Source organism: Carassius auratus, chromosome 12, assembly GCF_003368295.1.
Source record: "Carassius auratus strain Wakin chromosome 12, ASM336829v1, whole genome shotgun sequence".
In the NCBI taxonomy this organism is placed as follows: Eukaryota; Metazoa; Chordata; class Actinopteri; order Cypriniformes; family Cyprinidae; genus Carassius; species Carassius auratus.
In genome coordinates this window covers 20,155,708-20,182,732 of record NC_039254.1, presented here as the reverse complement: position 1 = coordinate 20,182,732, position 27,025 = coordinate 20,155,708, and the positions used below count along the sequence as shown (strand labels likewise).

The 27,025-nt window shown below is 36.0% G+C and overlaps 1 protein-coding gene across 6 annotated transcripts in view; it reads left to right on the top strand.

The window, feature by feature from the left end:
- The window catches only part of LOC113112092 (caskin-2-like), a 46,654-nt gene that overhangs the window by 2,657 nt on the left and 16,972 nt on the right, over positions 1-27,025 (top strand). For all 6 annotated transcript variants that reach the window (XM_026277487.1, XM_026277486.1, XM_026277491.1 and 3 more), the window contains exons 3-7: positions 11,587-11,638; positions 16,726-16,823; positions 20,913-21,058; positions 22,435-22,530; positions 24,377-24,489. In XM_026277487.1, the coding sequence (XP_026133272.1) occupies positions 11,587-11,638; positions 16,726-16,823; positions 20,913-21,058; positions 22,435-22,530; positions 24,377-24,489 (505 nt within the window). The remainder of the gene's footprint in view (positions 1-11,586; positions 11,639-16,725; positions 16,824-20,912; positions 21,059-22,434; positions 22,531-24,376; positions 24,490-27,025) is intronic.

Genomic DNA, 27,025 nt, shown 5'->3' with positions numbered 1-27,025 from the left:
CAGCTAATCATCTCAAAAAACCTGCAAAGGTTTCCTGAGCCTTCAAAATGGTCTCTCAGTTTGGTTTACTAGGCACAATCATGGTGAAGACTGCTGGTCTGACAGTTGTCCAGAAGACAATCATTGACACCCTTCACAAGGAGGGTAAGCCACAAACATTCATTGCCAAAGAAGCTGGCTGTTCACAGAGTGCTGTATCCAAGCATGTTAACAGAAAGTTGAGTGGAAGGAAAAAGTGTGGAAGAAAAAGATGCACAACCAACTGAGAGAACTGCAGCCTTATGAGTATTGCCAAGCAAAATTGATTCAGGAAATTGAGTGAACTTCACAAGGAATGGACTGAGGCTGGGGTCAAGGTATACAGACGGGTCAAGGAATTTGGCTACATTTGTCGTATTCCTCTTGTTAAGCCACTCCTGAACCACGGACAACATCAGAGGCGTCTTACCTGGGCTAAAGAGAAGAACTGGACTGTTGCCCAGTGGTCCAAAGTCCTCTTTTCAGATTTCATTTGGAAACCAAGGACCTAGAGTCTGGAGGAAGGGTGGAGAAGCTCATGTTGCTTGGAGTCAATTTGTGGTGTCATCTGCTTGTGTCAGTCCATTGTGTTTTATGAAAACCAAAGTCACTACACCCGTTTACCAATAAGTTTTTGGAGCACTTCATGCTTCCTTCTGCTGACCAGCTTTTTGAGGATGCTGATTTCATTTTCCAGCAGGATTTGGCACCTGCCCACACTGACAAAAGCACCAAAAGTTGGTTAAATGACCATGATGTTGGTGTGCTTGACTGGCCTGCAAACTCACCAGACCTGAACCCCATAAAGAATCTATGGGGTATTGTCAAGAGGAAAATGAGAAACAAGACCAAAAAAAAAAAAACAGATGAGCTGAAGGCCACTGTCAAAAAAACCTGGGCAAACCAGTTTGTGGCCACCTCAGCAGTGCCACAAAATGATCACCTCCATGCCACGCCGAACTGAGGCAGTGATTAAAGCAAAAGGAGCCCTGACCAAGTATTGAGTACATGTACAGTAAATGAACATACTTTCCAGAAAGCCAACAATTCACTAAATTTTTATTTTTTAATTTTTTATTGGTCTTAAGTATTCTAATTTGTTGAGATAGTGATTTGGTGGGTTTTTGTTAAACGCGAGCCAAAATCATCACAATTAAAAGAACCAAAGACTTGAACTACTTCAGTGTGTGTGCACTGAATTTATTTAATACACGAGTTTCACAATTTGACTTGAATTACTGAAATAAATGAACTTTTTCACAACATTCTAATGTATTGAGATGCTCCTATACTGTATCTTGTATGGCTTAAATTGAGCATTAAACCTGAAATTCTTAACCGCCTCCTTCATTTTACCAAAATCTGAAAATTCTGGTGTTCATGTATACCCCCACCTGTCTTGTTACAAATCAGGGATAACCCATATGGCAAACTGGCAGATTAACTTTAAAGAGAGCTGGATTTCAGTGAACCGTCATCTGGGCCATTTTGCTTTGTCGCTTTTTTCGCCTAAAAATGCTGAAACCCTGTAAAACACTGTGGTAAAAATAGCATTTCCATATGAGCTGACTGAAAAACATAGTTTTTCCACACAAAGCATGTTTTACACAAGCTTGTACACATTTTAATACTCTCTCCACTTGTTCATGCCAGATGGGTCAGGCTACTCAGGACTGTTTTGGAATCTGCTCAGTGAGTTAATCCTTGAGCGATGTTGTCAGTCATCGATAGATCTAGTATAAACTGTAAGTCTGCCGTTCCTTCAATTTAGCAAACCGGTCCTGCATCTTGCAGTCAGCTTTTAAATATTCATCAAAACTAGATTAATTAAAGGATGGACTGTATTATAAGCATGATGTGAGAGCTTGCATACATCAACTATTTTTAGCTTAATTAGTTTACAGAACATGAATTCTACTGTAGAAAACACAAACAGCGTACACATACAACATCTTACATCTAGGTCCTCACATTTACTGAAATGACTGCATGAGAATGTGCTCCTCTGTCTTTGTTTTAATTGTCTTGAAGTGATTGTTGATTGTAGAGAATATTTCTTCTTCCTGAAATTGCTGAAGTTAGCGCACTGGAAAACTTACCGACTTTGCTCACACAGGGTATTCTACTGGTCATTTTATACCAGTGACACCATACTACATATTATATATTATACACCATATTATATTTTTCAGCAAAGTGTAAAGGATAAGTTTTGCGTAAACCCTGTTTTGCATTATTTCCAAACTGTGCCTAAACCAGGCAAAACTCTAGTAATGGCATTTTAGTGATCATCTGGTTTCTGTTTTTGTGGCAATGCTCTGTGGAATCTCATGGGTCTGGATCCCACAGCACATAGCTGTACATTTAAAATATCAAATATGTTCTGTTTCTTTTGGTGAAGAGAGACAAACCACTTGTTGTTGAAAACACAGCATCACTTCTGGTTAGTACATGGTGTCAGAGGGACAAGTGATTGTTTGTAGCTATAATAAATATGGGCGTGATTTAGTTGTGTTGTTACTTAACTTTTCAGCTATGATTTGTTTCACCTTTCCTGTTTCATTTCTGGTTTCATTGTCGATGCAAATGATAATGAATCTCTATGGGCTTCAAAAATCTCAACACATTCATATCCTCATCGGCTTATGTAATAGGTAGTGCAAGTAATTCCAAAGCAAGAAATCACCACTTTGAAGAAGAAATTTCAGAGTAAATGTATCTGAATAAATATTGCACTTACATAGACATGCCCTTTGTAGTTTTGTTTTATTATAGTGAGACAATAGCCAGGATTATATTTGACCTCTGTTCTGCATTGTAAAGCTAAATAATGACCTACATCAAAACTTAACATAATCTTTGGTATCACTTTGGCCATTGGTCATATGATCCACTGAGCTACAGCTCATTCAGAGCAGATTTTCTTAAACAAGGCGTTACTGGCCTAGTTATTTCCAACAGCATTAATTTCACAAAAATGATTATTTGAAGCTTCCATGATAAAAATGTCCTTTTTGTAGAAAAGTCTGTATACAGAGACTAGCAAGGTAAAGGTAAGATTAATTTGAGCTGACTGGTTCTCAGCAGCTTTGTTTACAGTCATCAGCACCAAAACAACCTTACAAGAGCAGGTGACATATCCAGACTATTCGAGAGATATGAAATCAGAACACCATGTGTGTGCTTTCATTGTATTGATTTTATCTTCCTTCGAGTGAGTGACTAGGATCAGTCTGTAAAGATTATCTTAAATACTTTCTTTCTAACATTCTCATACAGGATTGGCTAAAGATTTTCATTTTAAAGAGAAAGAGAAAGATTACCATCATGGATATGCAGGTAGTCTTAGATGTAAGATGGCTGTTAGGTGCTATAGTATAGTTTTGAGGAGAAATCAGTGTAAGAGAAATATTAAGATATTATAAGATATTTTAGAATTTACATAATGTATCACATGATTTGGTAGTCTGATTTAACTATGGGTCATTCCATGAAATCATTGCCTTTTGCATCCTTTTGAAATAATGAAGAAGAGATTTAGTATAAAAACAAATAAATGTGCAATTTAAAAACAATACAGTAACAATAACAACGGTAACAATATGCTTTCATAAATTTTACATCAAAAAGGTCAATTAAAGATTATTTTAAATTATTTAAATGGAATTTATGCTGATAAAGATGAGGTTTTTGGCTTATAGGGATAAGCCAAAAACCTCATCTTTATCAGCATAAATTCCATTTAAATAATTTAAAATAATCTTTAATTGACCTTTTGACTGATTTTTTTCTTTTTCAGCAGGACTTTTAATTTGCGAAATTATATAAAAATCACATTTTGCATATTGTTCAAAATAAAGTCTTATTGTTAAGTATTGATTTTTGGCATAAGTATGCATACACAAGTCATTTTCTTGATGTCCCCTGATTTCATGTCAGCCCTGTTACCGTAAACCCTTGTTAAAAACCCCTGGTGCAATAATGTGCATTCAAGTGACATAATTTCTAGGAGATTACATCATCTGTCAACCAGGATTCCTACACTTAAAACACAAGTATGTTTCTCTCACCCCTCTATAATGTTCTGTTTTTTTTTTTTATAATTTGTGAGGTTTGACTGAGGGGGGCCATCATGCAATGTCAATCCTGTTACCACTTTTAAAATGTAAATTTAAACAATTATTTCTTACTTTTAATATAATCAATATCCTAAATCCTTTCAAATGTACAATATGTGCTTTTGTGAACTTGAATATTAGCTAGCAATTAGCAAATTAGTTTGAAATTATCAAACCTGTTACTTTTTAGAGCCACAGGTTTTGATGTGGGTAACAGGGATGACATTGATTAGGGTTGACCCTGTTTTTAAAGATTTGTCTGTGTAAAATTCAAACTTTTTAAAGATCCCCCTCTGTATATTTAGCTAATTCCTATATTGTTCAGTGGCATATGAGTTCTAATTAAACTATAGTATCTAGTAACGCTTGTGTCGGTAACAGGGTTGAGACAAATACATGACTACTCTAAGGTTAACCCTGCCTGGTTTAAATGTTTGAAAATGATTAACAGTTAAAAACGTTCATTAGAAATTTAGAAAAGTAATCAATTACATTAATAATGTAATTTAAATATTAACATACACTACATTTTAAATAGGGTCACTTGAATCTGTAATCGATTACATTTCCAAAGAAACCTTCCCAAAACTGTTCATAGTCGAGTGTGGGTAGGATAAATAGTATTTTGCAGAATGACAATTTAGCAGTGAAACCTTGTTTGAGTCTTTTGCAAGATCATTTACATTATTTCAAATGTACATTGATCCAGTAAGTCACCTTTGTGCACAGTCACGTTGTGTGTTACATAACCAGGTCCTTCGTTTATCTCCTCTAATCCACTGACAGTGAGCTCAGACACCTTGACAATTTTCCAGTTGTTTTGTTCAGAGAGGCTTTCATCATGTGGCAGAACGTTGTTTAAGAAATGAGCCAAGATCCAATGTTTTGGAAAGGTCTTACAGTAAAACCTTTTTCCTATTTTGTGGTGGTAATTCCCTTTGAACATACTGTCACAAAGGCTCGTGGGATAACAGGAATGTGACTGCTGGGTCTTGTGAGCCAGACATAAAGATGCTGAAACCCATGTGGTTAAAGTTATACTGTAGCCAAGTTGTTCAACCTTATGCAGAGATGGAAAGTTCTTTTTCTACAGTCTTCATTTTTAATGCAAGATTATTGAGAGGTTGCTAATAAGAGGCTGTACTAATAAGAGAATAAGTTGTTAGCTTGTATTTTACTGTGCTGTTTACTGGAACAAATTGTAGGTAGGTCATTCAACTTGATTACCCCAGATTGCTTCTGGCAAGCCAAACCAAATCACTAGCAATCCATCTAATTAAAGTCATTATCTAATCCGTTGAGAGATTGACCTGCAACACCTGTTTCTGTTCCTGTAAATTTCTGAAAATATTAGTAATGTGTGTGCTTGTGTATTTTTGAGTCATGAATATCAAGATGTTTTTCTAGGGTTGTTATGGTTATTCTGCTCCATTTGAGATGGAAAAAAAAAACATCTTTTGTTGTCAAAATGTTTTTTTTTTTATGTCATGGCCATGCATTCGTTTTTGTCTCATGACAACAAAATGGCAGGATAGTGGCACAACTTTGATTTGATTGTAGATTTTCAACTATTAGGTTTTATTAGGTTTTGCAAATTTACTTCATTAGTAATTTTTTTTATCTTGAAATTATAAAAAAAAAAATTATGCCAAAATTTCTACTCAGCTTGATAATTTTCTTTACAAATTATTGTTTTTGAAAAAATGACATTTTCACTATAAAAGTGAATTTTAACACATTTTTGAACTAACATGATAGTTTTCTTTCATTGACCTAGAAGTTCTCCGTAAGAGCTCATGGCTTCTTATGTTCAGACTTTCAAAAAAAAAAAAAAATTGAAATATTGTAAAAAAAAAAAAAAAGCAATATTGTGAAATATACAATTTAATGCAGCTTTACTAAATATAACAAGTATTAATTCCTTTAAAAAAAATCTTAGTGACACCAAACTTTTGAATGATAGTGTACTTGAAAATGTCATTAAATCCATTTATATTTTGTACATAACTGATTGCGAACTGATTGCACTATATTTTCAGTTTTTTTATTTTATTTAATGTAAAATCATTTAATAACTGCTTTAAATTAGGGGTGTGACGGTTCGTATATAACCGTGAGACCGGCCAAAAACGTGTCATTAAAATATTTTTTACAAACATTTTTTAGATAGGATCATAAGATGGGCAATATATCCAGAGACATGGTTTTTACCACTTAATGAAGTTTTGTAAATCGTCAGACATGATATTTACCACTTCATAAAATTTTGCTTTGTAGAAAACCTTTCTTAAAAACGAATTTCGTTTTGTACAAATTTTATCTTAATTTTAATAAATGTTTCATCAACCAATTGCATGTATTTTAATAAATAAAAAGCAAATATAGCAGACAATGATAACCGACATGGAAGCACCAGCGCGCCGCGTTCACTTGCACTGCACTGTGAACTAGAGCGCATCTCATCGCAAATGAAACTCAGCATAGGCCTATGCCTCATACATTAGCATTAAATATCTTTGCTGCATCCTTTCAAGAACAGACAATGGCTTTTTTTTGCGGCTTGCATCAGCAAAGCATTGCATGGCCATAGACCGCAAAACAATCAGCGGATGGCGGGCGGGTGCGGCTTTGAAATGTGCTCAAAAAACGTTGGCGCGGATGATGAGTTTTGTGACAGATCTCCTTAATAAACGGAGGTCTGAAATCTCTGCCCCTTTACCGATCAGAGCGCGCGCTGACACGGAGTTAACCCGCTATCTCCAAGAACAACCAATTGACTCTACGGCAGATCCACTAACCCCCCCCCCCCCCCCCCCTCACGATTATGTTATGAACCGTCACATTTGACTCACGTCATAACCATCATCACCAATTCTGAAACCGGCACACCCCTACTTTAAATTAATTTTAAATAAGTAAAAAATTTTTATTTTAAAAGTTTTAAAATTGCTTGTTTTATTTTTTTCTTCATTATTATTTTACTTTCTTTTATGTAAAGCACTTTGAATTACCATTGTGTACGAAATGTGCAATTTAAACTTGCCTTGCCTTGCCTTGCCATATGTATGAAACACTGGTTCAGGTTTTGTTTTTCATCTTAGAAGTTGTGTTTGGTAATGGCTTGGCATTAATTAAAGACTAAGAACTGACATTAGTTTAACATTTTTCACAGATGCATTTTCAGTGTCATTATTGTCAGTGTAAATGTGCCAAATTCCTAAAATCAGTGTACATATAAGGCTATTGTTAATTATACCTATACTCTGTATTATCACCTGTTTGTGTCCAAACTTCAGATTCACTCTGTACCTGTACGTCGTTGTGCTTTTAAAGGTTTTTGAGGGGAGATTCTATTCATAAGGAAAGGTGTAAAGATGCCTTCAAGCATAAAAAAAACCCCAACAGGCTCAGTGACTATGAATGACTTGATACAAGGTGTCCTTTAAATTGGCTCATTATGTTTATTGTGTGGGTTTAGGGAGTGGTTGAGTCCTGTGTGGTTTCTGTGGCTCATTTCATTTGAGAGATGCCCACATTTGAAGCAGCTTTTCCATTCAATAAGAAAAGACCACTGTTGACAGACACAAAGGGTGTTTGTATTTGCACGCACACTTTTGTGTAGATACTGTGAGCGAGGGATAGAGAGGGGGCATAGATGGAAATTGAGAGATTGGGTGGGTTAGCCATGTCTGGAATGTTGTCTCATGTTGAAACTTGAACTCCTCTTTAAAAAAAATTGTTCTTCCCCTGCAGCGATATGTAAAGTTCATAGCTCCGTTGGCATCGTTCCCTCTGCCCGCTGGCTGTGGTGTATAGCCCATAGTGGGGTGGTTCTGTTGGAGTACAACAGGGCCTGTGATTAGCTCAGCTTGAGCCAAAGGCATGGCTTACAGACCCTGCAGATCCATAGGAAATCAGTGGTGGCAGTGTGTGAAGCATACCAAAAATCATATCAAAATGGGGTATAGCAAGGCTAAACATTTAAACCTGTAAAATGTAAATCTGCAAAAAAGTTGCTTGTCTGGGTAAAAAAAAAAGCATTTTTTAAATTTGTAATCCATTCTGAAGCAGTAGTCTCATCACTGCTCTATAAATTCTAGCATATTTGTGATATTTGCCTTAAATTGATTTCTAGGACACTTTACCTCATGATGTGCAATATTTTCCTAACCTTACTAAATGTATGTGTCATCATTTACGTCAAATTCTTTAACTTTATCAATGCATTCAGTTAGAATAATTAGACTCTGTGTGGTTGTTACTAGAGGTCGACCGATTAATCGGCACCGATAGTTGATTGCTGGAACAATCGGTTAACGGCAAAAATCTTTGATGTTTTTCTTACCTTACCTATCTGGACATGGACAGTATACGTACACAAATTTTCAATGGAGGGACAGAAAGCTCTAGGACTAAATCTAAAATATCTTAAACTGTGTTCCGAAGATGAACAGAGGTCTCACGGGTTCAAGATTAAAGAATTTTTATTCATCACATACGGGTTTGGAACGACATGAGGTTGAGTCATTAATGACATAATTTTAATATTTGGGTGAACCAACCCTTTAACACATATGAATGCATACTTTAATTACACTTATTTAAATATACTTTATCTAATTATACTTACTTTATGCATACACTACTGTGCAAAAGTCTTAGTCTTAGGCAGTCTGTTGTCAGACAGTCTGCTTGTGCATTCAACAATCTCAGTAGATTATTATTAAAATGAATAGCAAAATGAATATTTGGAAATGTAAACTGATATTTCCTACTCTCATACTACAGCAAAAGATGTAAATAACTGGCTTAAAACCCATTGTAAAACGACATTGTTGCTACTTTATAAAGAATGACCATACAGTCATTCACTGTATCAACTGATTAAAGACCGTGACAGACAGCACTCATTTTAACTAAATATCAGATTTATTGACAGAGATACAGTAGAAACATTAGTAGTGTGGTTTTGTATTAAATAATGACCCGGATCGTGAAATACCTTCATTAGCCTTGGAGTAAGGGATGCTTGGGAAATGTGAGCATCCAAGGAACGTGTGAAAACTATCAATTTATTTTAAATCTTTTTAATGTTCTTTAATGTGTCTTTTTTTAAATTAATTAATTAATTAATTTTTATAGATCGGTTCAGGCACCGTTTAGGCACTGGTACCATTTTAAAAGTATCGAAATGGCACAGGTATCAGATAAAACCCAATCGATACCCAACCTTATGTATAATTGAGATTAGAGGGTTAAAACTTAATGCAGTCGGTCTTAAAGTGACAGTGACCTATAAAAACCTGTCGCTGTCTATCATTTAATGTTAAGCAAACAACAAAACACAACTTTAATATTGACAAATATATATTTATATAGTGAACACTGCAGTGTTATTTTATCCTTAATTATTACATTTCTGTACCTGAAAACTAATTAGTCTAACTAATTGAAAACTAATTGAAAACTTTTCACGTGTTTACAATTATTTAACCTTATGCTACAAATTTTTGTTGTGGTTTCGAAGAACATGGTGTTCTTTAAATAATAAATAACTTTTTTTTTTTTTTTTTGCTCTCCCAGAAATGATCGATCTGCGGTTCAAAATACATAAGGTCATCCGAATCATAAGTTTATGGATCCGTTGCCTCTCTTTGTCTTGGTTTAGGTAAATTTATTTTGGGCTACCAAAATCTGAAGAAGGTCCTGCACCAGTAGTTTTTTTTTTTTCATTTGCTTTTGGATTATTGCAGAAAATAAGCCCTGTGACCAACAAAAGTTTATGATTCTTACATGTTTTGTTCATCATAACTTAACAATTTTAAAGCTTTAATAACATCACCAGACGTAATGAGCTAATTGTAGATTGTAAATAAACTACACATCAGTCGCATGACTTCACCATCACCCCATTAAGCTACTGCAACTCTTTCAGTTTTTATATGTAAAAAAAAACCAATTCATCTCATTGTTATGGCTCCCACTTTGCTGGAGGGAACAAATGGTTATAGATCCAATTACTTGTGGTTTTCTCTGATTTGGAGCAGGAGAGAGGATCTTTTATGAGGGTGATGGATTTAGATTTTTTAAATGGATGGAAAGCATTCTAAACAAGTGAATGATTGACGTGTAGAAGAAAAGTTTAACTTTGTGACTTTTCTTTAAAGTCAAAATGGGACAGGCATTTGTGTGTGTACTGACAGGTAAGAGAACAGTTTCCATTTGTAGTTAAGTCTCTTCATTTCCATGTTTGTTTGAGATAAAAGCAGTCAGGATGCTGTGTTGCTCAGAGCTGGTTTTAAATGATGACACCGCTCTGTGTTGTTTAGAGGACAGGCTTGTCTACTGTCAGTAGGGACAGTCTTGCATTCATTGCTCTTCACTTGGTGACCTAGATCACATTTTCCCTTAGCGACAGGTGGAGCGAACAATTTTTTCAGTGTTTTGTATATATTTTTTTATGTTTACAATGCTTACAAAGCTGCTCTTTGTTACTTAAAAATTCTTTTTGTTTTCTTTTTCTTCTCCACATCATTAGAACATTCTAACTTACATTATAGAACTGTGTACTTGCAAATCTAGTTTTTTAATTCTGATAATTACAGTCCTACATCATTTTGATAATTATTATTTTATTTTCTTCCAATTTATTTTTAATTGTTCTGGATTCAGTTATTTTTCCATTTCCATTTTTTTTTACTCTGTTTTTATTAAAAGTTTACATTTTAAGGCCCTATGAAATATATTTATTTTTCTCAAATTCTGGATTACATATTAATGGTTTCATTAAATATTAATAATCAAAAGCATCTCTAATTATTTGATTTGATGAGTTGACCCCCCCCCCCCCCTTTAAGAAAAGTCCTTCAAGATTAACCTGTTAAGATCCTACATGGTTGTTAGGACAGAAGTATTTGGAAGTAATGATAATAAGACTACTGTATCTGTATTTGGTTGATCTCATTGAAGGTGTCTCAGTTAAAAGGATAGTTCACATAAAAATGAATTTTTAAAAATGAACTTTCATTTTATGAAAAAGAGCTATGTGAGGATTCTTATGTTCATGGCACATAGTTTTGCAGTGCCACCCATGAGTGAGAAAATACAGAAATAGAGTTTTTAGTGAACTACCATTTTAAGACCTCTTTGAACTGTTTTAACTTTTCCGTTCTTATGCAAAAAAATAAAAAAGTTATTATAAAAAAATGTGGGTTTACATATAAATTCTGTTCAGATTACAAAATAGACTCATGATGAAAAAACATGACTTATCCATCAATCTACGTTGTGTTTAATTACGAAACAAATGCCTGTTGAAAGTTTGAAACAAGTGCTTTCATGCCATAACGTCATCTGGCTTCATACCTCTCTAATGGAGGGATCAGCAGCTGACTGATTTGTTGAAAACATCACATCATGTCCTGACTTTTATTTCCATATGTTTTCCTAGAGTTGCTGGCCTCCACAAAGAGGCTAAATGTGAACTACCAAGACCAAGATGGGTAAGTTCTCACATTTTCCACACAGTTGGTCCAAATTGTGGAGAACAAGATAACAATGTATTATATATGTAGTTTCCTTGTTTTCCACATGTATATAGAAGATTTTTTTTTCTTTTTAAATAACTGAAGATATTTAATTTTAGTACATTGGACTAAAAATAAATTATTTTTTATTATAAAGGTGCTTAAGCTCAGATCAGTGTGACTTGCTGAAAGAAAAAAACAAGCTGACAAAAATAATACATTTGTTGATAATGTACTGTAGCAATGAAATGTTATATTTACCAGCTATTTTTAAAAGTCTGGTCCCTTGACCAAGAACACTATATTAGGAAAATGATTTTCAGCACAGCACAAGGGATAAATATACAGAAATTATAACATTTTGATGGGTTGTTTTGTGAGTCATCCAAATCTGCCTGCTTTGAGGTTAAATATTTATGCAGTAAACTCGTCGTAAGGAAAATTTGCTTCAGATTCTCAAATGTATGAATTTTGCATGTTTATTAACTGTTGAGAAGCAGACTGAAGCAAACAGAGTACATCAGACACCGCTACACAAAAGCTTCGGTCACATTTATGTTTCCACCTCTGTGCTTAACTGTAGGGATGGTGTTCTTAGGGTCATAGTAAGCATTTCTCACCCTCCAAACACAGTCAAGTCTAGTTAATGCCAAAGAGCTAAATTTTGGTCTCATCTGACCACAGCACTTTTCCCCAAGCATTCTCTGAATCATTTAGATGTTCTTTGGCTAACTTTTAAATGGGTCTGTACATGTGCCTTCTTGTGCAGGTGGACTTTGCGGGCGCTGCAGGATTTCAGTCCATTGTGGCATAGTCTGTTACCAATGGTTTGCTTTGTGACTGTGGTACCAACTGCCTTAAGATCATTAACAAGCTCCTTGTTGGAATGGACAGATGTCTTATACACCTAACGAGCTGACATTAGGAGTAATTTTGTAAAGTGACAGGACTAATCTGTGTTCCAAATGGGCACTTAACCAATCCGTTAAAGCCAGGAATCTTTTGGTTGGTAGGGGATAAAATACTTATTCTATGTAAGTGGGCAAACCTACAAAATCAGCAGGAGATCAAATAAATATTTTCCCCACTGTATATCTCGGCATTAGTTAAAAGCATCGTGACATGGTTTGATTTGTTTTCCCCATGAGTTCTCCCATGATTCCTTTCTGCTTTGAGCTACCAGCACTGTTTGAAATCAAAGCGCAGACTATTAAAGCCACAGACCCAAAGCTTAACTCTTAAAAACACTGGATAGACACTTTGGGAAATATTGTCTGGGGTTGAAACTGCTCCATGTATATTTTTTGTAAAGTTGAGCTTATAACCAGTAAAGCAACTTGACAAGAAAAAGAAAAAGACATTACCGTGAGGAAAAGAATTCAGCAGATTCAGCCGTATTTTTTGTATTTTTGTATTTGATGAAAATGATTGAATTCAGATATGCAACCATCCAATCAATAACTGATTGTTAGAACCAAGTCCCACCCTGCTTTTTTTTAATTACTTTAATAACCTCCTCCTCCTTAGTCAAAACATCTAATTAAGTAAAAACATGAGCTTATCACCAGTGTACAAATACCGAGCAGTGATGATAAAAACAACGTAAAACTAAAGTCATTAAACAGGAAAACAGTAATCTGTTATATTCTGTACGTCTGTCTGTACTGAGCGGCAACCTTCCGTTCTCTCTCATGAAACCAACATGGAAGAGACTAAAACTGAACTGCAATTCCCAGACTGGCCACTAAAGGCTGGCTCCAAAAGGGAGTCAGTCCTATAGACTTCCCATGTTAAAATGCCCAACTTTACAGAAGATAAAAAATCTTTACAGCCTGGTACAAAAAGGGGGGTTTGTCTATATAGCTAATTTTGCCCTTCATGACTATGAGGGGGTGAATTTCTCTCTCTTTTTTTTTTTTTAAAATGACACTGTCGTTTAATTTATGTTAAGCCTTCAAGTTCTGCATAAGTAAGGGTATGGCTACTTGAGTGATGGGTGGATTGCCACTGCTGTCACCATCGTCAAGCTAGATGGCGTGGCTTCAGGAACGTCCTCCCACCTCTGCCCATTTTCGGTTCTCCGGGAATCTGTGACTCTGCCAAGATGGCGACGGCCCAATCCGCCCCCTTTGAGCTTCAAAAACGCTCTTCAAAAAAAAAACTATGGGTGACGTCACGGACACTACATCCATGTTTTAATACAGTCTATGATCTGTACGCTCATTCAGCAGTGCATGCTGGGAGCTCATGTTCAGGACAATATTGAAATTATTTAAGACTGCTCTAAGATAGCATTTGTGGGAATATTATTTGTTAACATGTGTTTTTATGTCATTCTCATTCTCGTTTCTGTGACTCACTAAGCCCTGTATGCTGGGTAAAAATCGAATTGCTTTCGTACAGTGTGTGCTGTTGTTGAATCTGGGGTCCCTTTAGTCTTGAGAGACAAACGTGGCAGAAAGTTGAAAGCACATCTCCATGAAGTTGAGGGCCTCACATTAGCATGAGCACTAATTTGTGCTTCTATGAGCAGCAGGGAAAGAACTGAGAAACTGGCTCCTAAGGGACCTGCAGCTGAGGTGGAGGAAAAACATTTCATTATTCATCACTGCTACTGGCACTGTTCGCTTCTTTCTTTCTGTCTTTCTTTCTTTCTTTCTTTCTTTCGCTCATTCATTCTTTTTCATTTTCTTTGCTCATTTATTTGTTCATTCTGATTCGTTCAGATTCATATCGTCTTTGTTTCTTTCTTTGTCTTTCTGTCTTTCTTTCGCTCATTTATTTGTTCATTCTGATTCATTCAGATTCATATCGTCTTTCTTTCTTTCTTTCTCTTTCTTTCTTTCTTTCTTTCTTTCTTTCTTTCTTTCTTTCTGTCTGTCTTTCTTTCTATTATAGTATCAGGAACCTTAAATCATACTGCCATCTGTACTATGGGAATGGAATATAATAAGTTGTTAAATCCCGGTGGGATATTTTTAGCATGCGCAGTAGATGACATACTGATCTTTAAGAAGTTTGGATCAGATAGTGTGTGCTGTAGCATAGGCTGAACACAGCATTCTTCAGATATGTGTCATATTAATCATCAGCGTTGCTCACGCTCTACATCTGTGGCTTCTGAAAAATAGCTGCAGGGTGCTTTTTTTCCATCTCTTATTTGTTAGTTTCACAAAACTATGATTTTAAATCCCCATATGATTTTAACCAAGTCCCTGCTGAAGCTTCAGTATTGGGTGTTATTTTGGTGTATGGTCTCTTTGGGAGATGATATGTGTGAAGATGTGCTCATATATGAGATAAAGGGGTCGGTTTGTCTTTTCTGCGTGAAAGGGCTTGTAGGAGCACCGCAGCAATGCAATGAAGGAGAAGACTGGAGGAGGTGTAAAATGGATTCAGAGAACCTTACATGTCCTAACCTGGAAAAACCTTTAAAAGTAATTTGTCTGCCCACACTGACTGCAAAAAGATGATGTTTAATGTAAAGTAATGAGGAACATAACCTTAATCGCATGTTGACATCACACACAATGGGTCTTTTCTTCTTTATTTTAGATTGAACATTGTTATTTAAACAAACTTGAAAAAAATCATGTTTTTGACATGACGATAATATTAGATTAGAAATCTTATTGTCCACACATGTGGAAATTCATCTTTGCATACAGTATTAGAATGGTTTCTGATCATGTGACACTGAAAATAATTGTAAATTGTAATATGTAACAAATCAGTTTTTACTATAATTTGATCAAATAAATGCATCCACGATGAGCATAAGAGACCTTTCAAAAACAAAAAGTCTTGTTGACCCCCAAATTTTGAATAGAAGTATCATATTTTGTTTTAATATATAGAAATATATTCAATGAACTAGTTGATTTATAATTTTTGATAGTAACCGTTCTTTTTGATTTATTTCATCAATTTGTTCACTGTATGGCGTGCGCTCTCTTTAGGCCCTGATTCTCCTGTGTTTTAGTTTTTTTTTTTTTTGGTAAAATGAGGCTGAGTGTACTGTAAAATCCATGAATGTCTCATCCATCATTAAACTCAAGTCAGAGGGATTTTATGGTGATGTCGATGAGTCACACTTATGAACTGGAAAGGTATTTCTCTGAAAGGACCCTTTAAACTGTTAAATAAATACTGTAGCATCTTGAATTGGAGCGTCATTGAACCCGTCTACGTTGACACTGAATAGTACAAAGCAGAAGCTAGCTGCTAGTGAAAACAGGGACAACAGTTTCCTCTCTAAGAAATGAACGTCTAAAGAAATCTTGGTATTCTCTTCCTGTGATACATTTTTAATACAAATGATATATTTATCTACCACAGACAGAAGTGCTTTGTTGGGATTTGCGCGGCTCCACCAGATTCAGTTTGAGACCCAGGAAACAATCTGAGACTGCAAGGAAAAGTCAGCTTAATCTAGGGAGCTAATTATATACTTATTAGCTGCACTGACACATTTTAATAGCCATTCCTAGAACTGAGCGTGAGGATGTTCAAAGGTTTGCCACATATTGTCCCATAGATTAGAAACTGCTAAGCATACTTGTCATCACAGATTTGGGAATTGATAATCCTGTAGTTCAGCTCTTTCACTTACAATAACAATCTCTAGATCCGACTCGGACAGCACAATATTTATTACATTTAGGACCATTAATTATGTATGGAGAAGGAGCTTTATTAGGACTAATCCACATTGGTTGAGTTCAATTCTTTTAATGTTAAGGAATGTTCTTTTATTTGTTCTTCAGTCGTCTGTTCCCTCAAACACATGCATATTTTAGTAGCTGGACCATTCCCAGTCATGAAGTGACTGTGAAAGCAGAGATCTGTCTGCTAATTGGGCAGTGAGCTTTAGCTGTGCCGTGTGGACTGATCACAGTGTTGTACTCAATTAAACAATGTGACAGAAATATCGCCAGACCGGCCAAACATTTCCCTCTATCAGAACAGATGGAAAAATTACATCATCTTAGGGGTCTAGGTAGCTTTTAAAATTTCACTGGAGATGTTTGTGTAGTTTTCAGGACTGTTTCTCTGTTCTTCAGTTTTTCAGCTCTTCATCATGCGGCTCTCACTGGCACCACTGACCTCTTGTCTCTGCTGTTGGAGTCACAAGCCACCGTGGACATCAAAGACAGCAACGGTGAGACAATTTACAATTTTTATCCATGAGCCAATGAGTTTGTAAAACATTTAAAATATATAAAATATATTTTCTTACGTTACTATCTTTTGTATAATTACTTTTTTTCTTCTTAAATAACCTTTTTGTTTTCTGATAAGGTATATAATTCAACAAAAAGGTCCAAAAACAACAGTAAAGTACATTTAAATTAGGGATGCACCGAAATGAAAATTCTTGGCCGATACCGAAAACCGAAAAAGAGAAAACCAAGGCCGAAAACCGAAACCGAAACACCGAAAGAAATTATGCCAATTATTAGTACCATTGCATTTATTGCTATGACCGTGTACTAGCTTTACTAAAATTAAGACATTGCAATTGCATAAATTAATATTAAAGTTTCAAAGATAATTACAATTTAATAACTTATTAAAAAAACAACAACATAAAAATACATAATTACAAATGATGCAAATATTTATTAAGCACATTGCAACAATGCACAGTATAAAATAAAATTCAAACTAAAAATGTATCCCACTCATGTGTATATTTAATAATAATGTACAGGCCTACTGGCCTGCAGAAAGGTTGTAAAATGAACATTTCTCTCATAAAAACAAAGTGCATTTAGGTGAAGTGCATTTGAAATTGTTCTCTGTAGGACTAGAAAGTGCATCACTTCTCCAGTATAGGCAAGAAGGTTGTCTCTTCTGGGGATGGGGACAGTTAACCATCTAGCTGTTGTGTGTGTGTGTGTGTGTGTGTGTGTGTGTGTGTGTGTGTGTGTATGTATATATATATATATATATATATATATATATATATATATATATATATATATATAGTAGCCTAAGAACAAAATAGCCAACGTATTATTATTATTTGAGGCACTTTCTTGCAGAATTTCACTTAACATATCAGACAACGAGGGTGCATGCCACTCATCTGGTGCAGAGACGAGTCTTTTCTGCGCTTGGCGCTTCTCCGTCTCCACGCGGGTTCTCCGCATCCAGCGCGGCCTGGATCATTTCTCGTGCGCGCTGCCTTATTTCCGCATCCAAGTAATGGTTTTATAACGCGGATCAAGCACATTCGCGATGAAGTGCAGAGGATCCGAAAAGATCTCAGTGAGACGTGTGCTAACAGACTCTATAAGACTGTACTTTTCTTTGTTTTTACTTCGTGGTCCGTCTTAATCTCTTTGTTAGGAGACGTTTTAGTGCTGCGAATAAAGGAATACGAAGAGAGAGAATGTTCTCACTGGTGTTAAGTGAATGTCGCGTGGAGCTCGTGGTCTGCGTTATGCAGGTGCACGTGCAGGTCGCGGTTTCTGTTTGCGTCATCACAACATTTCGGCCGTGTTGTTTCGGTGATAAAAGTCTATCGGCCGAAAACCGAAAAAGCCATTTTCGGCCGAAAATTTTCGGTGGCCGAAATTTCGGTGCATCCCTAATTTAAATATATAGACTAAATGTATATGTGTGTTTATATATACACACATACACACACAAGTATATATACTTGTATATACTAAGATATATATGTTTGTGTGTATATTAATATATATATATATATATATATATATATATATATGTATGTAATATTGTGTGCGTGTATATAAAGTATTTATGTATTGTTATCGAACCATCACGGTACGGACATCTGCATTGTATGAGGCCTTACGACGAATACAGGCAATTCACCCCCAGTCCAGAAAGGGGTGCCCAGAGCAACGCAACGCTGTTCGATAACCGTCTGCCTGCAGAAGAACAGAGAATGTTGTGAGTTGCGCGCTTGAAAACAAAGACCACTAGACAGTGACCATATGCTGACTCTGAATGTGTCTCTCACAGACTGACAAAGGCTGGTGGACTCAGCTTTGTGCTCGTGCATCCTACTTCTCTCATTTGGCACTAATCCAAATATTCCATAGTATTTCCATATCTGCGATGTAACATATCTGAATGCTGAACTAGTATTTATGATGTAAATTATAGGCTTTGTACTTCAGTTCTAACAGTAAAACAGAGGCGGGCGAGCTGATGTAATACGGATCACTGTATTTAGTTTTTTTATAAAGTTCCAACTTTTCACTCAATATCCTGTTAATCTTGAGTACCTATAGAGTAGTACTGCATCCTTCATAACTCCAAAAAGTCTTTAGTTTTATTATATTCATAAGAGAAAGATAGTCTGTACCGATTTTTCCCGGAATAACACGACCGGCTGGAGGCATGGCGTGTGGGCGGAGCTAAAGAATCACGAGCGCCAGTAGGCTTTTGCGTTGAGAGCGTTTGGAAGCTGTGACATTACCGTGAGGAAAAGAATTCAGCAGATTCAGCCGTTTATTTATGACCCAGAATCAGATCCAGAGGCTGAAACTGAACGAGAGCAGCAGCAGCAACGACTCGCTCCGAGCTGGGCTCGAACCCGAGTCTCCGGCATGGGAGGCGGAAGCACTAACAAGGAGGCAGAGATATTTGAAGCAGTTTTACTCACCGCCTGCGGTTCCAACACACGATCGTGACCCTTTTTCGTTGGGACTGCATTATCCTTAAGAAATAAACGATGTGCAAATCCGGCGTCAAACTGGGCCTTGTTTGTAAAACAAGCATCTTCGAAATGCAGGGAACAAACACAAACACTTGCACAACTCCGTTGATGCTCTGTAAAAATAAACTCCATCCACTGGTCCCTTAATGCAGTTTTTTCTTTGGTAATCTGTGCAGGGTTGTCTTGCCCTGGCAACCAAAAACAGACTCCTTTTGTGACATTTCGCGACGCTCTCGCTCTGATCAGTGATTGTCTGTGCTCAGCCTCTCAGTGCTCTGCTATACGGGAGCGTGCGCTCTTCCGGGAGAAGTGCCCTCAGGACCCATATAAGGAAATTCCGCTCCATCTAACGTCACACAGAGCCATACTCGAAAAAAAACTTTCTGAAACTTGTGACAAACCGGAAAGAGTATTTTTGGAACAGAAATACTCCTTCAAACGTGCAACTTAATTTTTGAAACTTTGTCCAAGTTTAGCATGGGAATCCAACTCTTTAACAGTGTAAAAAACTCAGTATGCATGAAATAGCATTTCACCCCCCCTTAACGTTTTATTAATAATGCATCACTGTATAAAGGTCTGCTTTTATTTGTGTACAGTCACAATTTATAAAGAAAATAAAGACAAATAAGATGTCGGCACTTGAGTTTCCTTTCTGTGAACAAATTAAACGTGTCCCAAAAATTAACTAAAACTCTGCATATATAGGCAAAAATTTTCCCCCACTTATCTGTAAACTAAATCACTATCTGTAAACTAAATCAAATATATTTCAAGAAGTTCTTCTTTGTACACACACACACACACACACACATATATATATATATATATATATATATATATATATATATATATATATATATATATGTGTGTATATATATGTGTGTATATATATGTGTGTATATATATATATATATATATATATATATATATATATATATGTGTGTGTGTGTGTATATATATATATATATATATGTAACAATGTAATAATATTTAGTATTTTCACATCTAGGTAGAAAAAGTTTTTGTACTACTGTCTGTAATTTGTAATTTGTACTACTGTCTGTTCAAATAAATGAAAAGAAACTGAGCTTAGTAGATTTAAAAACAAAATAAAAAAATATTTTGTACCCGAAATCGTATCGAACCATGACGCCTGAACCGAGGTACGTACCGAATAAATGCACATCAAGAACCAGGAACCTGGTACCATAATGTTTTTTTTTTTTTTTTTTTTTTACCGAATTGGTAACGAAGTACCAGATCTTTTGACAACACTAATTGTATGTGAAAGAGCAGCATGGACATTCTGCTAAACATCTTAGTTTGTATTTTGCTGAAGAAACAAAGCCATGCAGGTTTGGAACAACATGATAATATTTGGGTCATTATCTCTTTAATGTATCAAGCAAAACAAATTGGATAAAAAGTTTATAAACAAATTTCTACAAATAATAATTTTTTCAAACTCCAAATATGTGTTGTGGATGAAAAATTACTGTAAAAGAACAAGTAGCTGTGAAAATAATGATTTTCTGCTCGTTGTTGTAGGCATGCGTCCACTGCACTATGCTGCCTGGCAGGGGAAGGCTGACTCTGTACTTATGCTCCTGAGAGCGGGAGCTTCTGTGAATGGGGCTTCACAAGATGGACAGATCCCTCTCCACCTGGCTGCACAGTACGGACACTATGAGGTGGTATGTAGCACTCTGCTCCTCCACTATTGACCAGTCTGAGCCACTGACACTACACTGACAAAAGGGAGAACAATGTCAAGAGTCTAATAGGTTTCAGAGTATCACCTATACCATGATCCATTGTACCAAAGTAGGTATGTTTGACAGGTATGGTAGGGACTTGATGTACTGATGTAGTCTGGGCTTCTTAAAGTGATTTCAGTTCAAAAAAATGACTTAAAGAAATAAAACAATCATAGAAGTGCACAAGCACTTTGTATTCCCATTACAAACTTTAGATTTGCATTTGTTGTATCTAGTGATGCACTGAAATGAGTTTTTACGGAAACTGAAAAAAGTCTTAATTTTAGCCAAAAAACACACATAATTTATTTTATAATCAATAAATTAAATATTTAATCATCAACACTCAAATGAAAAGTTGTATATAACAAGGCATTTTTATCAACTTTGATTTATATAATTGTTTCAACTCTAATTCACTCTTGAAAAATAACCATTTAAATGGAAATGAAATTAACATTTGAGCATTAATAAAAATGTATTACTTGTTTTCATGACACATTTATTCAGACTTACATAAATTAATGAAGGCACCAGGTTAAACAATATGATACATTGCAAATATAAAGCAAAAAAACTATGGTAAAGGAATGGATTTCTTGAGGTAAATATAAAGCCAGAGCCATTAACATAAAACCAAAACTGAGTTTTTGACAAGTTATTTTTGGTTGTCGAATTTTCAGTGCATCACTGGTTGTGTCACTTACTAGTATCTTCAAAATTAATGAGCCAAAAGGCTGAACGCAGCACTTTGATAGTGACTCAGGAATGTGCTGTGACTCAAACCAAAATATAGCTTTCAAGGGCTGTTTACAGATCTCTGAAAGCTAGATAAAAAGGATACGTACTGTTTTATGTTTTCTAAAGGAAAAGGAAGGAAAATGCAAGACATGTTGTTGCACGCTCGAGGCAGAAAAGAGGTCCCCTGCAAAGATAAAATTACTTAGCTGTTCCAGGGCTTTGTTTCAAAACAATGCATTTTTTAGTTAATCTCGCTGTGTATGTGATACCTCTTGGAACCAGGTTAGAATGACCAGTTGTTTGGCTTGAAATGGCATACCCTTCCTCACAAAACGTGTCACAGGGTATAAATATGTGCCATACAACGCAATTATGTACAGTATTTCTTTGGTCTTTTCTCTCTTAGTCCATGACCTTTTTGGATGCTATTTCAGTTTTTCATATATGGATAGGTTTGAACTGATATGGCTTTTGACATGGTCTTCTATTGTGTAATCGCAGAAACCTTATGTAGCCAGACACTGCTTCCCTGCCCTTTCACAGTATCTCTGTGTGTCTGTGTCTCCCCTCAGTCTGAAATGCTGCTACAACACCAGTCCAATCCCTGTACTGTCAACAAGGCCAAGAAGACCCCTCTGGACCTGGCCTGTGAGTTTGGCAGACACAAGGTGAGTCACGAGAGTGTAGTTACACTACATCTGTTGTGATGTTGTAACTTGACCTCCTGCTATACCACCTCAGAAGGGTTAATGTGTGTTTGAATCGTGTTAGTCTCATAAAAGCATTAGAGATGCCAATGTGGTGGAGCAAAATGAGAAAGATCCTGTTTACATCAAACAGAATTAACTTTTGTTAATGAGCTAAAGGCTTCTTCTTACACTATATTAATAATTACAGAGTGAAAATGCCGGATTTAATCACAGTTTAGAGGCAGAATATTCGGTTAGCATTTTTAAAGACCCAACAAACACAGAAATGAAAATGTAATTACATTTAATGGAAATAAGCTTTTGGGTCTTAAAATGTCTCCACACACCCATTTGTGTTTTTCTAAGTATTTTTAAGTAAAATTGTTTTATTTTTATGTATGTGTATATAAATGTGTGTGTGTGTGTGTGTGTGTGTGTGTATGTGTGTGTATATATATATATATATATATATATATATATATATATATATATATATATATATATAAAATACATTTGTGGATATATGTATATGTGTGTATATATGTTTGTATATGTGTGTATATATGTATGTATATGTGTATGTGTGTGTATGTGTATTCTTCATTTAAATAATTACAAAGAAATGCTAAGTAACACATTAAATTAAATATTAAATTTTAAAGTAGAAAGACTGAAATTGTATTTTCTTGTAAAACAAACTCCAATATTTTTTTCTTTATCATTTCCAATCAGTTTGATTATTCCGTTTTAACTTTGCAAATTCATTTTTATACAATTTACCTTTGCTTTAATTTAAAATAATAATTTCAAGATAATAATTACAAAGAGTAATTTTATACTATTATTGAGTCTAATATTTAGCAAATCTCAACATGTATATCCATTTTACTTTCTGTACATTACAGTTTGGAATATATTATTGACAATTTATTGGTTATTGGCCATAATGTTTAAATAATCATCAGCTTATGCATCAGCCAGTATTTGAATTGTCCTGTAATATTGATATTTAATTTAAGAATATGTGGATACAAAAGTAAAACATAACCAGAGAATGAAACTGTATTTTCCAGCAGACAAGAGACGACAGGCACAGTGGAAATTTTCAACTATTGGTATTTCTGCATTAATATAGTTAGAGCTTATCCGATTTACATAAAATAACTGTGCTCCTTATAACATCCATCTGAGTTATCCCAGTCTCAATGCAAGCTCATAGTGCTGAATCTATTTCCACTCTGCAATCTCTATTATAATTATGAGCAGGAGTTCATGACATAACAGAGCTTGAACGAGGTCTTGTTTATTTTGGTGACGACTGTATTACACACACATACAGCGGCAAAGTATATCAGTAAGCTCATACAAACTGCCTGCACAAGCCTCAAGCTGGGCGAATGGAGATGAAAGGCTTTAAAAGATGGCTTTCCTGATGACAGTTTCATTAATTCATCTTAAGCTAGATTTGCCAGGGTAAACTACTTGTTTTTAATCTTTCGCCCAAGTCATTTGGAATTATAGAATGCAAATGCTGCAGAGAGTCTGATGGAATGAGTCTAATTTAGCAGCACACCAGCGAGTCAGTTGCTGGGCTGCAGGAGGATTCTGCCCCAGCTGGAAACTGAATTCCATTTGACAGATTCTCAATGCCAGGGAGTACAAAGTCTATGCCTGGGCTGACAACTCAGGCTGGTTGTGTTCTTGTATTCTAAATTGGCAGTGACATCTTGTTTAGACATTTAGTGTGCAAAACTGGAGCCCTTTCTTGCTGAAAGTGTTCTAGTCTTGGATGGCATCCTTACCGTGTCTTCATTCTTTCCTTCAGGTGACCCAGCTGTTGTTGAGCAGTAACATGGTGGTAGCTCTCTTAGAGGGGAACGGTAGGGATAACACCCCCCTGCATCTTGCTGCCCGCAATGGTCATAAGGACATCATCAGGTCTGCTTCTCACTAGGCCCTTACTCTTATATCCTGTTGTGTTCCTTCCTTTCTGTCAGGGTTCTGTCACTTCAGTCTAGTGTTATTCATGGTTTTGTGACAGAGCCCTGACACTCCCATCATTTCATTGTTTTCATGTGAGCACGCCGCTTCGAGACTGCTCGAGCTGTGCACTCTAGTCTGCTTGTCCTGTTTCATGTTGGAGCGTGGTGTTCGGATCCCGGCACTCAAGTCTTGCTGAGTTTCGGTTTCGTGTCGGGGACCGGACACTCACGCTCCATGTTCTGTCTTGTGGTAGCGTGCAGTCTCAAGTGTTGTCTTGTATTGTTCTGTTTTGTCTTGTGCTGTTGCACGCAGCTTGGTTTTTGCTGGCTGTGTGCAGTCTTGTGTGAACACACTGTATATGTGTTTGCTCATTAGCTGCGTGTTTGTGTCTAGTTCAAGCACATGGCTTGTGGTTGGTTTGCTGGCCATGTGCTTGTGTGCCATGTGCTCTTGTCAATTGTCCTGACCCCACCCATCTTGTTACCTGATTATTGATGTAATTTTCCCCACGTGTTTCCTCGTTACCCTCCTCATTAGCTCCCTATTTATTGTCCTTGTGTTTGCAGTCTGGTTGCTAGTTCGTCGTCAAATATTTGTCCGTGCTCATCTTGCCTTGCCTTGCCAGTCAAGGTTTGTCTGTTTCCCCTATGGGTTTAGTTTTTGTTTGGTCATTTTATTATTATTAAAGAGCCATTATCTCTGCATCGAGTCCTCGCCTCATCCTTCTATCCGAACCCTGACACTTTCAGTCTAAATATTCGCTTTTCGAACTGATGTAGAAATAGTTTCACAGAGGTACAGTAAGTTGGTTTAAAAACCTACTGTTGACATAAGCAGGTGTTTTTTAGTAGTGCTTCTCAAATCGATTAATCGTGTCCAAAATAAAAGTTTGTTTACTTAATATGCGTGTTTACTGTGTATATTTACAGTATATGTATAAATACACATGTAGAAATTTAACTTGTACAAATATTATAATAAAAAAAAGAAGCACAGTAAGACAAATACGAAAGAGATACAGTAAAAATTGTTTACTTAACATGTATTCATTTATTTAAAATCTTTTGTTGGTTAACATTAATGAAAGATAGGTATTTAATTAGGAATGCTGTCCCTATAAGACTGAAGACATACATTTAATAATGACACATTCAGTTTTCACCCACCTGTTTACGTAAATTTAATCCATAACTGACTGTATTTACGTTAGATTCTCACACGATAAAAATTTGGACTGCTGTGTGTGTATTTGAGCACTGAGCATGCATGCCTTCAGATTCTGCTAAATCCATAAATGTAAATAAAAACTGATCGTGTGCTGTATATGAGAACTGAAGAAGTGGAGCGTGCACGTGCGCGAGAGAGCACTTCTATCAGCACGATTCCACCTATCCTGCCAACACTAACTTTAAGGTAATCCACAACGAATCGTGACTCCAGGGAAAAATATTTCAGAAATATATGTAATATATATTCATATTTATATATAATATGAATCATATCCGATTAAATATATAAACATACACCGTACATAGCGAACATTGTGCAAACAAATTTTATTTTAGGATGGGATTAATCGATTTGACAGCACTAGTTTGTAGCAATCTAACCATATTGGCACCTCGAGCCGTTGCATAAGCTAATGGCTTGATTAATCCAATAGGTAAAAAGAAATACATGAATATTGGATAAAATACACCGTTTTTAATTACACCAGTTTCATTAAATTTCAGTGTTTTCAATAAATGTTTGTCAGTTTGCAGTGGGAAAAATAAAAGTTGGATTTATAATGTTTTTTTGTTTGTTTATGTTTAACATTTCTATTCTAAGTAAAATTAAATAAGCACTATAATTATATTCTCGAGACACGCACGCACGCACACACACACACACGCATGCATCTATGTTATCTATGTTTTGATCTGGATCTGGTGCCTGTTTACTATGCCTTAACACGCAACCTCTATAGGCAGCAAAGAGAGTGAGAGAATTATGTGTTTATATGCATGCAAGCCTGCTGGGGGGAGGTTGTCTGTCTTTTTTGAAAGTAGTGTGGTGTCAAGTTGACGGTCAGGCAGACTTCGACTGGGCGTTTTGTTGACATGTTTGTCGATCAAGTGAGCTGAAGAGAAGAGGTTGTGGAATGAGTGTAGTGTGTTTGGTGCTGCGTGAATGTCTTGACCTGGGCTGCCCTCCATTGTGAGTGTAATGAGAGGGCTGTGACTGCACTGTGATGGTAACATGCATAGGAATGAGGCCGAATAGAGTTACACCAGCCAGTCAGCTGCTCAACATGCTTCTCTAGCAGTAACCATATATGAAAGTTCACGCTGCAGCTCTCCCTCCACTGCCTTTCTGGAATGCTGGAACTTGTAAACATGGGAAAGATGGACAGTGGTAACAAGAGACCACTCTGTGCTTCTTAGTATAAAGCATTGGATTCTTGAAACAGAATTAATTCAAGCAGAATTTAACAAGCAAGAAATGACTT